At 41.3% G+C, this 20,256-nt stretch overlaps 1 protein-coding gene across 2 annotated transcripts in view; it reads right to left on the reverse strand.

Moving 5' to 3' along the window:
- Positions 1-20,256, reverse strand: part of LOC137279140 (kin of IRRE-like protein 2) — a 318,732-nt gene that overhangs the window by 99,525 nt on the left and 198,951 nt on the right. For both annotated transcript variants that reach the window (XM_067811616.1, XM_067811615.1), the window contains exon 4: positions 8,557-8,776. In XM_067811616.1, coding sequence (XP_067667717.1) covers positions 8,557-8,776 — 220 coding nt within the window. The remainder of the gene's footprint in view (positions 1-8,556; positions 8,777-20,256) is intronic.

The following is a 20,256-nucleotide window of genomic DNA, read 5'->3' on the forward strand; positions in this document are numbered from 1 at the left end:
AAGCTGCAGTCATCTTGAAGCTTGTGAATACTATTGTAATCAAGCTGCAGTTACCTTGAAGCCCATGTGTATCATGGCCCCCAAGCTGCAGTCATCTTGAAGCTTGTGAATACTATTGTAATCAAGCTGCAGTTACCTTGAAGCCCATGTGTATCATGGCCCTCAAGCTGCAGTCATCTTGAAGCTTGTGAATACTATTGTAATCAAGCTGCAGTTACCTTGAAGCCCATGTGTATCATGGCCCTCAAGCTGCAGTCATCTTGAAGCTTGTGAATACTATTGTAATCAAGCTGCAGTTACCTTGAAGCCCATGTGTATCATGGCCCTCAAGCTGCAGTCATCTTGATGCTTGTGAATATTATTGTAGTCAAGCAGCAGTTACCTTGAAGCCCATGTGTATCATGGCCCTCAAGCTGCAGTCATCTTGAAGCTTGTGAATACTATTGTAATCAAGCTGCAGTTACCTTGAAGCCCATGTGTATCATGGCCCTCAAGCTGCAGTCATCTTGAAGCTTGTGAATACTATTGTAATCAAGCTGCAGTTACCTTGAAGCCCATGTATATCATGGCCCCCAAGCTGCAGTCATCTTGAAGCTTGTGAATATTATTGTAATCAAGCTGCATTTACCTTGAAGCCCATGTAAATCATGGCCCTCAAGCTGCAGTCATCTTGAAGCTTGTGAATACTATTGTAATCAAGCTGCAGTTGCCTTGAAGCCCATGTATATTACGGCCCTCAAGCTGCAGTCATCTTGAAGCTTGTGAATATTATTGTAATCAAGCTGCAGTTACCTTGAAGCCCATGTGTATCATGGCCCTCAAGCTGCAGTCATCTTGAAGCTTGTGAATACTATTGTAATCAAGCTGCAGTTACCTTGAAGCCCATGTGTATCATGGCCCTCAAGCTGCAGTCATCTTGAAGCTTGTGAATACTATTGTAATCAAGCTGCAGTTACCTTGAAGCCCATGTGTATCATGGCCCTCAAGCTGCAGTCATCTTGAAGCTTGTGAATACTATTGTAATCAAGCTGCAGTTACCTTGAAGCCCATGTGTATTATGGCCCTCAAGCTGCAGTCATCTTGAAGCTTGTGAATACTATTGTAATCAAGCTGCAGTTACCTTGAAGCCCATGTGTATCATGGCCCTCAAGCTGCAGTCATCTTCAAGCTTGTGAATACTATTGTAATCAAGCTGCAGTTACCTTGAAGCCCATGTGTGTCATGGCCCTCAAGCTGCAGTCATCTTGAAGCTTGTGAATACTATTGTAATCAAGCTGCAGTTACCTTGAAGCCCATGTGTATTACGGCCCTCAAGCTGCAGTCATCTTGAAACTTGTGAATACTATTGTAATCAAGCTGCAGTTACCTTGAAGCCCATGTGTATCATGGCCCTCAAGCTGCAGTCATCTTGAAGCTTGTGAATACTATTGTAATCAAGCTGCAGTTACCTTGAAGCCCATGTGTGTCATGGCCCTCAAGCTGCAGTCATCTTGAAGCTTGTGAATACTATTGTAATCAAGCTGCAGTTACCTTGAAGCCCATGTAAATCATGGCCCTCAAGCTGCAGTCATCTTGAAGCTTGTGAATACTATTGTAATCAAGCTGCAGTTGCCTTGAAGCCCATGTATATTACGGCCCTCAAGCTGCAGTCATCTTGAAGCTTGGGAATATTATTGTAATCAAGCAGCAGTTACCTTGAAGCCCATGTGTATCATGGCCCTCAAGCTGCAGTCATCTTGAAGCTTGTGAATACTATTGTAATCAAGCTGCAGTTACCTTGAAGCCCATGTGTATCATGGTCCTCAAGCTGCAGTCATCTTGAAACTTGTGAATACTATTGTAATCAAGCTGTAGTTACCTTGAAGCTTGTGAATACTATTGTAATCAAGCTGCAGTTACCTTGAAGCCCATGTGTATCATGGTCCTCAAGCTGCAGTCATCTTGAAGCTTGTGAATACTATTGTAATCAAGCTGCAGTTACCTTGAAGCCCATGTGTATTATGGCCCTTAAGCTGCAGTCATCTTGAAGCTTGTGAATACTATTGTAATCAAGCTGCAGTTACCTTGAAGCCCATGTGTATCATGGCCCTCAAGCTGCAGTCATCTTGAAGCTTGTGAATACTATTGTAATCAAGCTGCAGTTACCTTGAAGCCCATGTGTATCATGGCCCTCAAGCTGCAGTCATCTTGAAGCTTGTGAATACTATTGTAATCAAGCTGCAGTTACCTTGAAGCCCATGTGTATCATGGCCCTCAAGCTGCAGTCATCTTGAAGCTTGTGAATACTATTGTAATCATGCTGCAGTTACCTTGAAGCCCATGTGTATTATGGCCCTCAAGCTGCAGTCATCTTGAAACTTGTGAATACTATTGTAATCAAGCTGCAGTTACCTTGAAGCCCATGTGTATCATGGTCCTCAAGCTGCAGTCATCTTGAAGCTTGTGAATACTATTGTAATCAAGCTGCAGTTGCCTTGAAGCCCATGTGTATCATGGCCCTCAAGCTGCAGTCATCTTCAAGCTTGTGAATACTATTCTAGTCAAGCTACAGTTACCTTGAAGCCCATGTGTATCATGGCCCTCAAGCTGCAGTCATCTTGAAGCTTGTGAATACTATTGTAATCAAGCTGCAGTTACCTTGAAGCCCATGTGTGTCATGGCCCTCAAGCTGCAGTCATCTTGAAGCTTGTGAATACTATTGTAATCAAGCTGCAGTTACCTTGAAGCCCATGTGTATTATGGCCCTCAAGCTGCAGTCATCTTGAAACTTGTGAATACTATTGTAATCAAGCTGCAGTTACCTTGAAGCCCATGTGTATCATGGCCCTCAAGCTGCAGTCATCTTGAAGCTTGTGAATACTATTGTAATCAAGCTGCAGTTACCTTGAAGCCCATGTGTGTCATGGCCCTCAAGCTGCAGTCATCTTGAAGCTTGTGAATACTATTGTAATCAAGCTGCAGTTACCTTGAAGCCCATGTGTATCATGGCCCTCAAGCTGCAGTCATCTTGAAGCTTGTGAATACTATTGTAATCAAGCTGCAGTTGCCTGAAACCCATGTGTATCATGGCCCTCAAGCTGCAGTCATCTTGAAGCTTGTGAATATTATTGTAATCAAGCAGCAGTTACCTTGAAGCCCATGTGTATCATGGCCCTCAAGCTGCAGTCATCTTGAAGCTTGTGAATACTATTGTAATCAAGCTGCAGTTACCTTGAAGCCCATGTGTATCATGGCCCTCAAGCTGCAGTCATCTTGAAGCTTGTGAATACTATTGTAATCAAGCTGCAGTTACCTTGAAGCCCATGTGTATCATGGCCCTCAAGCTGCAGTCATCTTGAAGCTTGTGAATACTATTGTAATCAAGCTGCAGTTACCTTGAAGCCCATGTGTATCATGGCCCTCAAGCTGCAGTCATCTTGATGCTTGTGAATACTATTGTAATCAAGCTGCAGTTACCTTGAAGCCCATGTGTATCATGGCCCTCAAGCTGCAGTCATCTTGAAGCTTGTGAATACAATTGTAATCAAGCTGCAGTTACCTTGAAGCCCATGTGTATTATGGCCCTTAAGCTGCAGTCATCTTGAAGCTTGTGAATACTATTGTAATCAAGCTGCAGTTACCTTGAAGCCCATGTGTATCATGGCCCTCAAGCTGCAGTCATCTTGAAGCTTGTGAATACTATTGTAATCAAGCTGCAGTTACCTTGAAGCCCATGTGTATCATGGCCCTCAAGCTGCAGTCATCTTGAAGCTTGTGAATACTATTGTAATCAAGCTGCAGTTACCTTGAAGCCCATGTGTATCATGGCCCTCAAGCTGCAGTCATCTTGAAGCTTGTGAATACTATTGTAATCATGCTGCAGTTACCTTGAAGCCCATGTGTATTATGGCCCTCAAGCTGCAGTCATCTTGAAACTTGTGAATACTATTGTAATCAAGCTGCAGTTACCTTGAAGCCCATGTGTATCATGGTCCTCAAGCTGCAGTCATCTTGAAGCTTGTGAATACTATTGTAATCAAGCTGCAGTTGCCTTGAAGCCCATGTGTATCATGGCCCTCAAGCTGCAGTCATCTTCAAGCTTGTGAATACTATTCTAGTCAAGCTACAGTTACCTTGAAGCCCATGTGTATCATGGCCCTCAAGCTGCAGTCATCTTGAAGCTTGTGAATACTATTGTAATCAAGCTGCAGTTACCTTGAAGCCCATGTGTGTCATGGCCCTCAAGCTGCAGTCATCTTGAAGCTTGTGAATACTATTGTAATCAAGCTGCAGTTACCTTGAAGCCCATGTGTATTATGGCCCTCAAGCTGCAGTCATCTTGAAACTTGTGAATACTATTGTAATCAAGCTGCAGTTACCTTGAAGCCCATGTGTATCATGGCCCTCAAGCTGCAGTCATCTTGAAGCTTGTGAATACTATTGTAATCAAGCTGCAGTTACCTTGAAGCCCATGTGTGTCATGGCCCTCAAGCTGCAGTCATCTTGAAGCTTGTGAATACTATTGTAATCAAGCTGCAGTTACCTTGAAGCCCATGTGTATCATGGCCCTCAAGCTGCAGTCATCTTGAAGCTTGTGAATACTATTGTAATCAAGCTGCAGTTGCCTGAAACCCATGTGTATCATGGCCCTCAAGCTGCAGTCATCTTGAAGCTTGTGAATATTATTGTAATCAAGCAGCAGTTACCTTGAAGCCCATGTGTATCATGGCCCTCAAGCTGCAGTCATCTTGAAGCTTGTGAATACTATTGTAATCAAGCTGCAGTTACCTTGAAGCCCATGTGTATCATGGCCCTCAAGCTGCAGTCATCTTGAAGCTTGTGAATACTATTGTAATCAAGCTGCAGTTACCTTGAAGCCCATGTGTATCATGGCCCTCAAGCTGCAGTCATCTTGAAGCTTGTGAATACTATTGTAATCAAGCTGCAGTTACCTTGAAGCCCATGTGTATCATGGCCCTCAAGCTGCAGTCATCTTGATGCTTGTGAATACTATTGTAATCAAGCTGCAGTTACCTTGAAGCCCATGTGTATCATGGCCCTCAAGCTGCAGTCATCTTGAAGCTTGTGAATACAATTGTAATCAAGCTGCAGTTACCTTGAAGCCCATGTGTATTATGGCCCTCAAGCTGCAGTCATCTTGAAGCTTGTGAATACTATTGTAATCAAGCTGCAGTTACCTTGAAGCCCATGTGTATCATGGCCCTCAAGCTGCAGTCATCTTGAAGCTTGTGAATACTACTGTAATCAAGCTGCAGTTACCTTGAAGCCCATGTGTATCATGGCCCTCAAGCTGCAGTCATCTTGAAGCTTGTGAATACTATTGTAATCAAGCTGCAGTTACCTTGAAGCCCATGTGTGTCATGGTCCTCAAGCTGCAGTCATCTTGAAGCTTGTGAATACTATTGTAATCAAGCTGCAGTTACCTTGAAGCCCATGTGTATTATGGCCCTCAAGCTGCAGTCATCTTGAAACTTGTGAATACTATTGTAATCAAGCTGCAGTTACCTTGAAGCCCATGTGTATCATGGCCCTCAAGCTGCAGTCATCTTGAAGCTTGTGAATACTACTGTAATCAAGCTGCAGTTACCTTGAAGCCCATGTGTATCATGGCCCTCAAGCTGCAGTCATCTTGAAGCTTGTGAATACTATTGTAATCAAGCTGCAGTTACCTTGAAGCCCATGTGTATTATGGCCCTCAAGCTGCAGTCATCTTGAAGCTTGTGAATATTATTGTAATCAAGCAGCAGATACCTTGAAGCCCATGTACATCATGGCCCCCAAGCTGCAGTCATCTTGAAGCTTGTGAATACTATTGTAATCAAGCTGCAGTTACCTTGAAGCCCATGTATATCATGGCCCTCAAGCTGCAGTCATCTTGAAGCTTGTGAATACTATTGTAATCAAGCTGCAGTTACCTTGAAGCCCATGTGTATCATGGCCCTCAAGCTGCAGTCATCTTGAAGCTTGTGAATACTATTGTAATCAAGCTGTAGTTCCCTTGAAGCCCATGTATATTACGGCCCTCAAGCTGCAGTCATCTTGAAGCTTGTGAATATTATTGTAATCAAGCAGCAGTTACCTTGAAGCCCATGTGTATCATGGCCCTCAAGCTGCAGTCATCTTGAAGCTTGTGAATACTGTTGTAATCAAGCTGCAGTTACCTTGAAGCCCATGTGTATCATGGCCCTCAAGCTGCAGTCATCTTGAAGCTTGTGAATACTATTGTAATCAAGCTGCAGTTACCTTGAAGCCCATGTATATCATGGCCCCCAAGCTGAAGTCATCTTGAAGCTTGTGAATATTATTGTAATCAAGCTGCATTTACCTTGAAGCCCATGTAAATCATGGCCCTCAAGCTGCAGTCATCTTGAAGCTTGTGAATACTATTGTAATCAAGCTGCAGTTACCTTGAAGCCCATGTATATTACGGCCCTCAAGCTGCAGTCATCTTGAAGCTTGTGAATACTATTGTTATCAAGCTGCAGTTACCTTGAAGCCCATGTGTATCATGGCCCTCAAGCTGCAGTCATCTTGAAGCTTGTGAATACTATTGTTATCAAGCTGCAGTTACCTTGAAGCCCATGTGTATCATGGCCCTCAAGCTGCAGTCATCTTGAAGCTTGTGAATACTATTGTAATCAAGCTGCAGTTACCTTGAAGCCCATGTGTATCATGGCCCTCAAGCTGCAGTCATCTTGAAGCTTGTGAATATTATTGTAATCAAGCTGCAGTTACCTTGAAGCCCATGTGTATCATGGCCCTCAAGCTGCAGTCATCTTGAAGCTTGTGAATACTATTGTAATCAAGCTGCAGTTACCTTGAAGCCCATGTATATCATGGCCCTCAAGCTGCAGTCATCTTGAAACTTGTGAATACTATTGTAATCAAGCTGCAGTTACCTTGAAGCTTGTGAATCCTATTGTAATCAAGCTGCAGTTACCTTGAAGCCCATGTGTATCATGGCCCTCAAGCTGCAGTCATCTTGAAGCTTGTGAATACTATTGTAATCAAGCTGCAGTTACCTTGAAGCCCATGTGTATTATGGCCCTCAAGCTGCAGTCATCTTCAAGCTTGTGAATATTATTGTAATCAAGCTGCAGTTACCTTGAAGCCCATGTGTATCATGGCCCTCAAGCTGCAGTCATCTTGAAGCTTGTGAATACTATTGTAATCAAGCTGCAGTTACCTTGAAGCCCATGTGTATCATGCTCCTGCAGCTGCATTTACCATGATGCCCATTAATACCATGCTTCCCCAGCTGCAATCAAAAGCTGGCTGACCTTTATGATGACTCTATGCATGTGCTGTCTGTGTAGCAAGCTGTAATGTGCTGCTCCATAAGTGGTTGAGTAGACCCTCTACAATCATATGGCCTTGTGGACCAAGATGTGCTCTTGAGTCTTTTGTCTTCTAAGCAAAAGTGAACAGCCTAGTGCAACCAACAAATGCTCTGCTGTGGTTGTAGAGCAGACTCTGACACATGACACATGAGCCAAGCTCACTAAGGAGCGACACAGGTGCTTATGGACACAGCTTCTTAGCTTCTTTCCTGGCCTTTCTTTTGTTACAAGTTAAGAGTGTGTTCATTGTAATTTGTATAATCATTGATTAGGTGATAGTTACTGTGGATCACATTTTCTATCATATATGTTGAATGGCAATAGTATTTTATTGGCACGCCCTTGTTGATAGCCTTCCAGAGTTGTCTCTCTTGACAGGTTGTTTATCTTGTTGATCTCCGTCTATCGAGAAAGTCCTAAGTGAATGGCAATATAGCCACGGTTTGCTTCTTATATATAAAGGCTGGTTGTTGTCTCGATGGGATTACACATGGACATACACTCAAAATTATACTTGAGCTGTGTGCCTCTGCCTTGCCTATCATCGTTTGTCTGTCAACACCATCTTATCTTCATTCCAGATTGACACTTCATTCCTGACCCCTCTCATTGTAAACAAGCTTCATGTAGTATATCAGGTCTCACTGTAAATGCCAAGGCTCTGGTGATTTAATATTTGATATTTGTGACCCATTACCTTAGATTTGTGACTCAATTGCATTGTAAAAGAAATCTATATTGTGATCCATTGTAACTTGCTCATTGTTTGTTCAATATGTTATTGAATGTATTAGATTTGTCTGTGTGATATTTTGCTAGTTTAAAGGAGACTCTTATACTTTTTGTCATGGTAACCATAACACTTTAAACCAACATATACCTCTAATAAAACTGTCAGTTTGGGTTTTGAAAGATGTCACATGGTAAGGCAAGTGAACATGTTGTAGTTCCAGCACTGACAGTGGGTATCTTGTGGAGACATTAATGTAAAACAAATTGAACAATTTTTGGTACGCTTGCTGCTCTTAGATTTACCCATGTTTATAATGATATCAAAATAGAAAGCCACATAAAATATGTCTTGTTCAAGTTAAACCTGTGAATCAGAATTAAGTTTCAGGACATAAGTTATTCAACTATTGAAGGGATGCATCCATAAGAATTTATTAACATTAACATATTGCAGAACACAAGTATTGCAGTGCACATTTCTCACCAAATACATTCAGTTGCACTTTCCTTCGCAACCTCTCTGGTGTTGTGATCTGGCACTCATACATCCCTGCATGGATAGGCTGGACGTTCTTTATCATCAGGTTCCAGTCAGAGACCTCTTCACTTTTCTCAATGTGGTCCACTGTGATGCTTCGATCCTTCACCCATGTCATTGTACCAATTGTTGTCATGTGATCCTTGTCAACGCGCTTCCAGCCAACCTGTGTTGAAAGACATAATAATATCACAAAAACGGAAAGTTTGACAGATAATTGGTCGATAAAATGCCTACCAAATTGAGATAAAAGGTCTCAAGTTGATCTCAAGCAATGATCACCAAGAGATTCAGGGGATTTCATTGTAATTATATTTTGTTTGATGGTAAGGGGACTAATATATCCTGGTAATGACAAAATGACAAAGAGTACTTATAGTAATGCTATACACAGATGCACAGTAATGTCACGGATTGCTTCATAGTGTCATCAACTTGGTTGTAATGGTAATGACATTAAAATATTCATTGCAATGGCATCAACAGAAACATAAGTATATACAATATATATTTATTGATAATAATAATAATAATAATAGTGCACATTTGTACTGCGCTCATTTCCACGATGCAGCATGCTCAAGGCGCAACAATCGTGGAAGTACAATGGAATGGGAGATGACAAAGTTAGCAAAATTCGTAGGACTGGGGGAAAAGATAGGTTTTGAGACCAACTTTGAATGAATCAAATGTTGGAAAAAGTTTCAAATCTTGGGGGAGAAAGTTCCACATGTAGGGAGCATAAAGTTCAAAAGATCTCTAACCAAAGGACTTGAGTTTGTATTGTGGCACTGTCAGTAGATTCTAGTGTTGAGATCTCAGTTGACGTGCTGGGACATAGGCTGATAATAGCTCCGATATGTATGAAGGAGTTAGGTTGTGAAGAGATTTATATGTCAGATAGAGAATTTTGAACTGGATCCTTGCTCCTCTTGGAAGACAGTGGAGATTCCTAAGAACTGGAGTGATGTGTGATTTCTTTGGGGTGAAGGTCACGATTCGTGCTGCAGTATTCTGCACCTTTTGAAGTTTATCAAGAAGGACTTCGGGGAGTCCATCATAGAGGCTGTTACAGCTGTCAAGTCTACTCAGTGTCAGGCATCTAGCTTGACAATTGACAAGCAGTTTCCATGGTGATCAAGGGACGAATATCCCCAATGACGCGGAGATTCCAGTAGCAAGCCTTACAGACTTTATTAATCTGAGATTCCATGGAAAGCATTGGGTCAAGCAGGACACCAAGATCTTTGACTGTCTGTGATAACTGCACATAAATCAGAAACATAAATGGTGTGTATGTCCACCTTTTGGAGCTGCTGCTTGGTACTGAAGAGTATCGCCTCAGTTTTATCACTGTTCAGTTTGAGTTTGTTTGTGGTCATCCAGGATTTCAACGACTTTGTGCAATCAGCTATATCGTGGAGAGCTTCAGGTGAGTTTTGAGGATGAAATTGGTGGTACAATTGACAGTCATCAGCATAGGAGTGATGAAGGAGATGGTGTTGTGAGATAATACAAGAAGTACTGCCACAGTAGAGGACGAATAGCACTGGACCTAGAACAGATGAGGGACACCATAGCGCAAATTAACTGTGGATGACTTGTCATTTCCACTCAGTACAAATTGTGATCTTCCACAAATGTATGAAGATATCCACTGCAGCACTGTACCATCAATACCATACTGATGCTTGAGTCTGTCAAGGAGAAGGTTGTGATCAATCGTATTAAACGCCAACAAGTCCAGAAGAACAAGGGCTGCAATGCTGCCGTGATCAACTGCTCTACAAAATTATGTGAGTGTCAGTGTAAACATGTGAGAGAGTGTGAGAGAGTGTGTAAGAGAGTGTGTGGGCCGGTATGCCAGTAAACTGCAATACCAAACTGAAACAATAAGATGTACCAGTATACCGAGAAAGAACTATCTTAACACATCAAACACTGCAGATAAGAGTTCCACATGTATGCCCCCTAAATTTTGATGGTGAGAGGAAACATGCATGCATATTCACATAATATAGGTGGTGGTAGGTGGGGATTGGGTGAAAGTCTTTCCAGATGATTGGCAACAAGTCCACTTTACAGTTGTCCAAGAACAAAGTATATATGTTTGAAGGAAATCATTAAAATTCAATAAACTAATGAATAAAATCAACAGTTTTCCATAAAAGTTGTCAAACTACATCTAAGTTACTATTTTCATCTTTTGGTGAAATCATGTTATGCATTTCAAGTTACATTTCGTCTTTAGTCACCTTGATCTTCATGCTTGGACATAATGTTCAATGCCAAAAAATGTTCAGAAAGAACACTTGTCACATGCCGCCATCCAGCACAATATGTCAAATAAGTTCAAAAATTTATGAATATATTGTGATTTGCTGCTTAACACATTCAGAATAGCACTATTGTACCCAAAACATTTGTCTAAAAGTTTTCATTTGTGAAGACGGTATCCATTGCTGTAACACAGTTGGTTGTGTTGCGCAGTGGAAATAAATATGTGCAGAGCTGTCTAACAAATGAAACTGAAAAATTTATCAAGTAAATTTTGAAACTTACCTTTCGAATAAATAAGGGACTAAACATGATAACTATTACATGTGGAAAACTGGATGACTTACAAGGAACTAAACGTGATCCTCTTAAAGTGATGAAAACTGAACGATGAAATGAAACCCGCTAGATTCCACTAACAGTCTAACATCTGACCACTAATACAATAATCTAATGCCAGAATAGCCAACTGAACCTATAAAACTAATGCAATCATTTGTAATCTAAATCCTTACATGCGAATGGAAGCGTATAGCCTCTACAAACGAAGAGCAACGACTGATGTGGGGCACGAAATGACCATGTAGCCTTGACCACCCCAAACTACCTTGCATTTCATGTGTGCTCATACCAATCTCCATGAATATTTATGTGATCATGACTGGATTGCACCAGGTGCATTTGGGCGAGCAGTTTTAAGTGAAAACCCTCAAATGTCTTCAGAACAGGTAGTCTTAGGTTTAATGCATGATTTTAACTAATTGTGAAGCTTCCTACAACTGCAAAAATTGTGGAAGTCCATTCTGTATTGATTCCACTATCCACTAGCACAATGAAACCAAACATATGTCAGACATTCCAGCCAAACACGATATTTCTCCCACATTTTTGTATCATGGATAGAAATCTGTTGGACAATGATCTGTGAGACATCTATCGATATGCAGTAAGTGAGAATCGACCATTGTCTACAAGGTGGTTGTACAATGAATGTTTGATTTTCTGGAGAAACAACCTTCAGTGCACTTTCCAGAACCTTTAATGCTCTTTTCTTCCTTTAAATGTGCCTCTAGTTGCTATTCTAGTGCATCTTCTAGCTAGAGCAAGAATGCAGACACATTTTCCGAACATGTTTGTTTGGGCAGTCAACATGGAAAGCTTGATGTTCACCATACCCCTCCTTCAAAGTTGGATACAAATTTTGTTGTAGAGTTTTTCTTCATGTGGCATAGTACACCCATTGGAACTATGTATTCAATTACAAATCTGTTTGACCACTGAATCTGTTTGACCACTGAATCTGTGTTGTACATAATCTTTCTTATTGTGTAGGCACTCCACCAGAATTTCCTTATCCAGCACACCAGAAAAGTCTAGGGTATAGCTGATACAACATACCTCAAATCTCAAATTCCATTTTCAACTCAAATGCACTGACCTTTGTCACAAATAGTGGAGGTTCTTTGTGTATTTTCTTCCAAGCTTTGTAGGCTACTTCTAAGGCTTTTGCTTGATCTTTGCAGCCATAATTGATTGCAGCCACCATTCTGGCCAAATGATATGGATTGGGCACTAGATAGTGTCACCAAATGATGTTGCACAAATACATCCGACAACTTCCATTCATTGTTCTCCAGAAATCCATAAATGCAGAGAACTGCCTAGCAGCAGAAAACTTGAATAAATATGATTTTATTACATCACTATTGTCAAATTTTTCCTTCATCGCCAAGAAGTCCTATCTGTCTTTGGATCGATGCTGAACTCACTGCAAATCCATTCACACGCATGCCAATCGTACGGACTGTTCAATGCATCCCACGCTGTGTCCTGCAGAAGTGGGGTGCTGATTTCTTTGAGGATGCATCTGATCTGGTAGTATGTGGTAAAACACGGACTGCCTCAGTACTTCGAGAGTTCAACATCACACCACACCCTGGCATCGCACACCACATGGCAAAATTGAATTGATCTGCCAGAACTGCATCAGGTTCTGAAACTAACTGCCTTGATGTTCGTGACCGTCAGCCTATATTTGTCAAAGACATTGATGAATCACGATCGAAACTGGGAGCCAGTTTTGGCTTCCAGCATGATCTTCATGTGCATGAGATTGGCAGCGGTGATGCTTGTATCATCTTTGGGATAAACACTCCCAGGGTGTAAATGGGTGTAGCCATATTGAATTATTATGATGATATATTGTTACGAGTGAAAGTGTGAAAAAGGGGTATATGACAAATTCACTCCCACAAGGAAATGGATCACACAACAATCTGACTAATTAAGGAAACAATTTATTAATACTATCCCAACACAGAAGGGAGGCTGATTCTGCTTTACATGTCTAATAAGTATAAAGGGCAAACTCTCAGCAATCATACTGTGGGCAAAGCAATACGGCACAGTCACCTCATTATTAAATCCTTCCAACACTGTGTACATCATTACTTCCTAGTTTCACATTGTCCATCCTTGTAAAAGTCCTGTCATGGGAACAAGTTCCAGTATCAATGCTGAACATTCACATCATAGTTTAATGGCAATAATGTCCAGTCCTCAGTCCCAGATAGTCTAGTGCATAAATGAGCTTCTCTCTATAAGCTGGCTGGCCACATTCAATCAGCTGACAAAAGCTTACTTCATCTCACACAAAGCTGTACTAAAGCTAAATCTAATTACACCAGGTATACTCATCACAATCTAAACGACGTCAGAGGAGTGACCAGTAACAAACAGTATGACCTTGTGCGCAAGGACTAGGATGTAGGGTCTCCCTACATGTAAACAAAGACCACTACCTGCCAAAGTTGTCAAAAACAGAACACTGCTCTTGGCTTACATCCTGACGCAGAATGCAAGGTCCTCGTCGAAATACTATCACGTTAAATAGCCAACATGCTGTCGAGTAAACCCGGTATGCAACATGTGGGATTGCAGGTGGTGTCAGAATTTAACAGTGTGGTCAATGTTCTGGAAATTCCTTGATGGTAATCAAAGTCTTCTTCATGGAACCGTCGGATGAAATTTTGAAAGAGATTAAACTCTGGTGGACCAAACAACAACATTACAACATTTGCTCCATTTACATGTGGGTGAACATTGATTCCCACACCAGTCTGCAGGGTGTCGCTAGCTGATTTCAATGAGCCCAACTGGTTGCTCAACCTCACTTTCCCATTTTCACAAAATGGTTACACCTCCAAAGTCATAAACAATGGCATCCTTTACACATCTTATTCTCCACCGAGAGAGAATAACATACAAATTATGCAAATACAAGGTCACATGGGTAACCTGTCAGCTCTTGTAAACTCCAATACATCTTTAAAAGTTGACATATCTGATTACCGACAATGCTTTTTCATTCCAGTTACGATATCAAATTACACAACATGCTTGGCATCAATGTCTATCTCATTAATGCTTCCACATCACAATCGCTTCTAAATGGACTGTCCATAGGCTGGGACAACAGGTACCAGCATCGATGTTGCCAGATTGCTCTACCACTGGGATCAGCACCCTTAGCATGCCTTAGCAGGATGAGTTACATGTAAATGTGAGGTTTATTGTTTTGACCACAGGACCCAATCAGATCTGGACTATTCACTAGCATCAACTTGATCAATCTCAAATAAATCAATCAACAATTGTTGGAAAATCATTTACATATCATCTTTTCATGAGCATAACCATGGGCGTTGTGTCACAAACCCATATCAAAGTGCCACCATCGCTTTGGAGATACGGTCGGAAAACACCTTGTACTTACAAAACAACGTGTACCAACGTGATCAAATGTCAGTTGAACTGGGTTATTAATCTGATCCTGACCTACCCATGTCTTGTTCTAGATGAGGATAATAATGTCACTGAACTAAAAGGTAATGGGGTTCTCCTGAAGACTTTTTTTCCAGCTTTAGGAAAGACGGTATACGTATCAACATTACCTGATCAAACAGGTAATATATTACGTCCAGAATACGAAAATCAATCGATGCGATTAAGTGGGGGATGTCCTGATGTCCAAAACTTGTGGATCAATACTATACAAGGTTCTACACTTATTATTGAAGTCTTTCTTGGAGATGCCCCCGCAGATGAGGTGAGAATTCTGTATAGGTTAAAAGTACACCGGTATGATCGTCATCAACATGAATGTTGTCGTCTTGCTGTACAAACAGGAACAGTCCCCTCTACCAATCTTGAGAGGGGTGATGCTTTTTCTGGAACCTAACATTCAGCTCCGCCACATTTATTTGTTACCCAAACACGTGTATTTCATCAGCTTAAAGTACATTCATCGACGATTGACAGGATAGCAATTAAATATTATTTCCTATACTATATATATGGTGGGATTGTATCTGACCATGGACGACGTGGCTCGAAATGCTCGAAATGCTCGAAACCGTGGATCTATTTCGTTTGTAACAGATCAGTGACGTCTGACACCAGTAAGAATGAGAATGGGACACGCGACTTGGCTTGCAAAAAGTAGCATTGGGCTATCAATACCATCAACATGATGGACATTGCCCTCATAGTCACCAACATGGGACTCGGTGCCAGCATCATCTTGCTGTCCACTGCACTCGTTGTCCTCGTTTTACAAATAGCTGCCAGGGTATTGGGACTGGTAGGAGTCACTCTTAAATTCAGATGGCTGCAAACAGAAAGCCTTTGTAATATATTCACCAAACAGACAGAGCTTGGTCCATACTTTATCATTCCAGCATCGTGACCTGACAAGATGGCGGTACCACATACGAGAGAGAGACATTCCCAAAATTAATACCTAAGATAAAACGAAACATGACCACTGACAATTCTAAGAAGAAAAAGGATCTTCTTTACATCCCCCATCTTTTGAAGAAAGAGAAATTGTGAATGTAATCCTTGCTAAATAATACGTCTTATACATTCTTGTGTTAAACTATCATAATATAATGTTACTGACTGGTTGTCTTGGATCGGGTAATACTCACTCTAACAATGTCACTTTCCATTTCCTCCACTGCATCACAACACTAATTATTCTGACAAACAATCACAATAAAGCTCCTGGAACTGCAAATTCTTGCATTACCAACACTGTAACACTCTCACACTAGCAATACTCCACATAGGAGTTTAACCTTAACACAATGATTTACACTTCTGCTGAACATCCGGAATTGTTCAAGTATTGAAACTCGTCATATTTCAATATTGTTCAATGAATCTGTCTGGTTTCTTGACCATTCTACCACAACTGGTACAATACTGTCGAGTATCAATGTTCCTAGTGGTCAGTACATTGTATCGATTGCTTCCGTCTTCAACTTGCCTGTCCTCATTAGATAAGACTGACTGGGAAATTTCATTTGAGTGTTCATCCATTGCAAACCTCACTTTTCTGGGTGTTCCCAGCATCTCTTGCAAATGGTGCCTCTTTCTTCTTAGAACATTGCCATTTGGAGTTTCTACCATATATGATCTGGGCTCACTACACTTAGAAGATATCCTTCCAGGTACCCATCTCCCACTGTCTTGATCTTGAGTCAAAACTTCCTGACCACCACTCAGCGCAGGCAAGTCTTTCACCCCTTCTCTGTCATAATAGTATTTCTGTAACTGCTGTCTATCCTGCAATCTACTCATGATTGCATCCTTCTGTGGGTGACTATTCGCAATCAAAGGTAAGTTACCTTGCAGCTTCCGACCATTTAGAATCTCACCAGGTGATGGAATAACATTTTCAATAGGGGTTGTTCCGAGGCTGAGCACATCTAGATCGGGATCAGTTTTAGACTGCTTTGCCTTGGTAAGACACTGCTTAATAGTTTGCACCATTCTCTCCACAAATCCATTACTTCGTTGACATCATGGACTGGATGTTTCATGATTGAAACACCACTGGTGAGCAAAACGCCTGAATTCTTCACAGTCAAGCTGTCTACCGTTACTGGTGATAACCATGCTGGGTATGACCTTCCTGCATTATCACGGCACCAAGACCTTTCACAGATGCATCAACTTGCACAACTGTTGGCTTCTTTGGATCTACCAAAGTACCACCAAGACATATCATAGTCTTCAGCTTGTCAAATGTAGCTTGATGTGATTCAGTCCATTGCCATACGTTGTCTTTGTGAGTCAAGATCCTAAACGGTTCTATGAAATCAGCCAGGTTGGGTATGAATGATGACATATACTGTATCATACCAAGAAAACGCTGAAGCTCAACAGTGTTTGCAGGTGGAGGTAAGTTGCGAATCTCCTGTACCTTCATCGGATCAGGATGTACACCCTGGGCACCTTTTTAGTAGTTTAAAAAAAACCTTGATTTTCTCTTTTCTGATCTCACATTTCTCAACGTTGAAAATAGGCCCATATCTTGCTTCAGTTTTCATAAGCTATGGAGATTTTGGTCATGTTCTTCAACAGTCTTTCTGTATCATCACTGATACCAGTTGTCCCTGGACACTGTTCAAGAATCATATCCATCTTCTCTTGGAAGATGTCCTGTGAGATCCGTAACCCGAAAGAAAGTCGAAGAAACCGGTACCTCCCAAATGGTGTATTGAAAGTTCTAAGTAGACTAGAGTCATCATCAAGAGTGACACTCCAGTAGCCATGTCTAGCATCTAGCTTACTAAACACAGTTGCTCCAGTAAACTTGTGTGTTATTTCTTCAAGGGTGGGTGTCTTGTGATATGTTCTCTTAACAGAGCGATTTAAGTCACTAAAGTCAAGACACACCTTTAGTTTTCCATTGTCCTTCCTACTGAATGCAAGTGATGAAACCCAATCTGTTGGCTCTGTTACATTGGTAACCACATCCAAAGACTCCATCCTGTCCAACTCCGCCTTCAACTCGTCTTTCAGTTGAATTGGATACTTTCTTGCCTGATCTACCACTGGTTCAGCATCCTCTTTGAGGGCAATATGACACTTACCTGGTAATTGACCAATGCCTTGAAATCTGTCAGGGTATAATTTCTGCAGGGTTTCCTTGTTTGGGATAGGTACTGACTTATCCACACTGTGCACTGAAGTTGTAGGGCAATTTGGTGTAACTAGATTCAGAGCAAGGGTTGAAGGGGGACCAAGTAGAATAGGACCTGGTGTGTCTGCAACAAAGAATACAGTGTCCATCCAGTTACCGTTAAATCCACATGTTTAAGTGATGCTACCATACTGCGGTATGTTTGTACCATTATAGGCACTCAATTTGACATGTTGAGTCTTTGTGGTACCAGATTTGGGAAAACCTGATACATCAAGGTATTCTAGAAACATCCTCCTGTATACATGAAGTGGAAATAGTCTGATTTCCTTGTGCACCTGTGTCTACTTTGACCTTCATGGTATGATTACCTTGACGGTTATTGAGTTTCACATCCAAGATTACTTTCAGCTCATCTACATCATGCATGTCAACCCCATCAATGAAAGTGACAGTTTCAAAGTGGAAGTGTTCAAAAACTTCTCTCACACTGTCTATATCATGGTGTTTTTGTGAATGTTGATGTGGCTGTTTCCTGTAGTTACGCTGTCGTGATATTTGTTCATCACCCCTTTGTTGCTGTCGTCCGCTGCTCCTCGACCTGGACTGTTGCCAGCGTCCTGACTTACTGTGTCTATGCTGCTGTCTGCCTCTACTCAGCTGACACATTTCCTGCCAATGTCAAGTTTTACCACACAACTTGCATCTACTGTTACTTGCTGGGCACTTGTTCCTAGATGTGGAGAGTGTTTTGTTCCGCGATACCAGCAAACACTTTGTACGTCATCTGTTTGTAAAATCTTGCCATCTAGATTCTTAAACTGTGACATGTGATGTCTGCTTGCCTCATGTCGCCTTCCAGTATCAATGGCCTCTTGTAGGGTTACCTTTTCATCCCGTCCTAGTAGTGTTTTCTGCTCCTCTGGGTTGGTACACCAGCAATGAGAATCGCAATCATTCTCTCCTCCACTGCATCATTGTCTTTAAACAGACACTTCATAGCTTTAGCCTTACACCTTGTGATAAAGTCATCAACTGTCTCATTGTCTTCTTGTTTGTAGCGGAGAAATTCAAACCTATGAATTCTGAAATTTTCAGATGGTTCAACTTGAGAAGAGAATTTATCCCACAAGTTTTTAGGATTTTTTAAGTTCTCTTCAGTGAGATTCCAAGTGTTAAACATCCTAAGACCTTCCTTGCCAGACCACAAGATAATGTAGCTATGCTGATCTTCGGGCTTGATACCTTTAATTCTGAACCAAAGTTCACTTGTTTGCTTAAATTCTTTGAAAGTTTGACCTTTGTCTGGGTGTGACCAGTCCATGCATGGTGATGGCACAGATTCCGACATAGTGATTTTATGTGCTCTTTACTTTCACACTGCACAAAATAATGAATGTACCTGAACAGAACGTACATTGTCAGTCCACTTGGCACATGGTCGAAACAGCACACAGACTGGCAAACAGATCCAGTCCAAGACACGTCACAAATCTTGAGCGGAATTAAGTAGGTGCTAAGTAGGCTTGATTCCACCTCTGCCACCATGTAATATATTCACCAAACAGATAAAACTTGGTCCATACATTATTATTCCAGCATCGTGACCTGACAAGATGGCGGCATCACATGCGAGAGAGAGACATTCCCAAAATTAATACCTAATAAGATAAAACGAAGCATAACCACTGACAATTCTAAAAAGAAACAGGATCATATTACAGCCTAAAAACACAACCAGATCGAAGTGTTGGCCGGAGTCAAGCTGAACACAATCGACTATCATGTTTCCAAAACACTTACAAACAGTGAACTCTCTGAGGAAGAGTTTCTTCTGATTTCAGCAGAACTTGCCAAGTACCACCACATGAAGGCGGAGATTCAAATCAAGACATTGGCGAAGATGAGAATTAGGCTCATTGAACAAGGCTGACAACAAATCACTCAAGTCTTCCTGGACAAGAACAAAGATGGCTCAAGCTGATAGACCCTTGCTAGTTTACTTGATAGTGCATAATACACCTAAATAAACCCCTAAGGTACCTGCAACAGATCTAGAGCCCTTACTGTCATACTACTGACAATATTTTTCTCATCAGTAAATCGGTTTGGTTTATTGCTTTACAGATTGGCAGGTGTTTAACAGAAGAAATGGACCCAGTTTTCTTTCCTGTGCAAGACATGATAAAACTGCATAAAAAATATACAACTTCATGAAAATATCATCATTGACATCAAAGAACGTGGTTCTTGCCTTGTATTTCCAAGAAGAGAATTCACATTTCAACAATGCCCCTGTGCATACCTAGGTGTCCTGCAAACTCCCTTGCCATGAATCCTATATAAACTCCCTTGCCATGAATCCTATATAAACT

Source organism: Haliotis asinina, chromosome 3 (assembly GCF_037392515.1).
Source record: "Haliotis asinina isolate JCU_RB_2024 chromosome 3, JCU_Hal_asi_v2, whole genome shotgun sequence".
NCBI classification, from domain to species: domain Eukaryota; kingdom Metazoa; phylum Mollusca; class Gastropoda; order Lepetellida; family Haliotidae; genus Haliotis; species Haliotis asinina.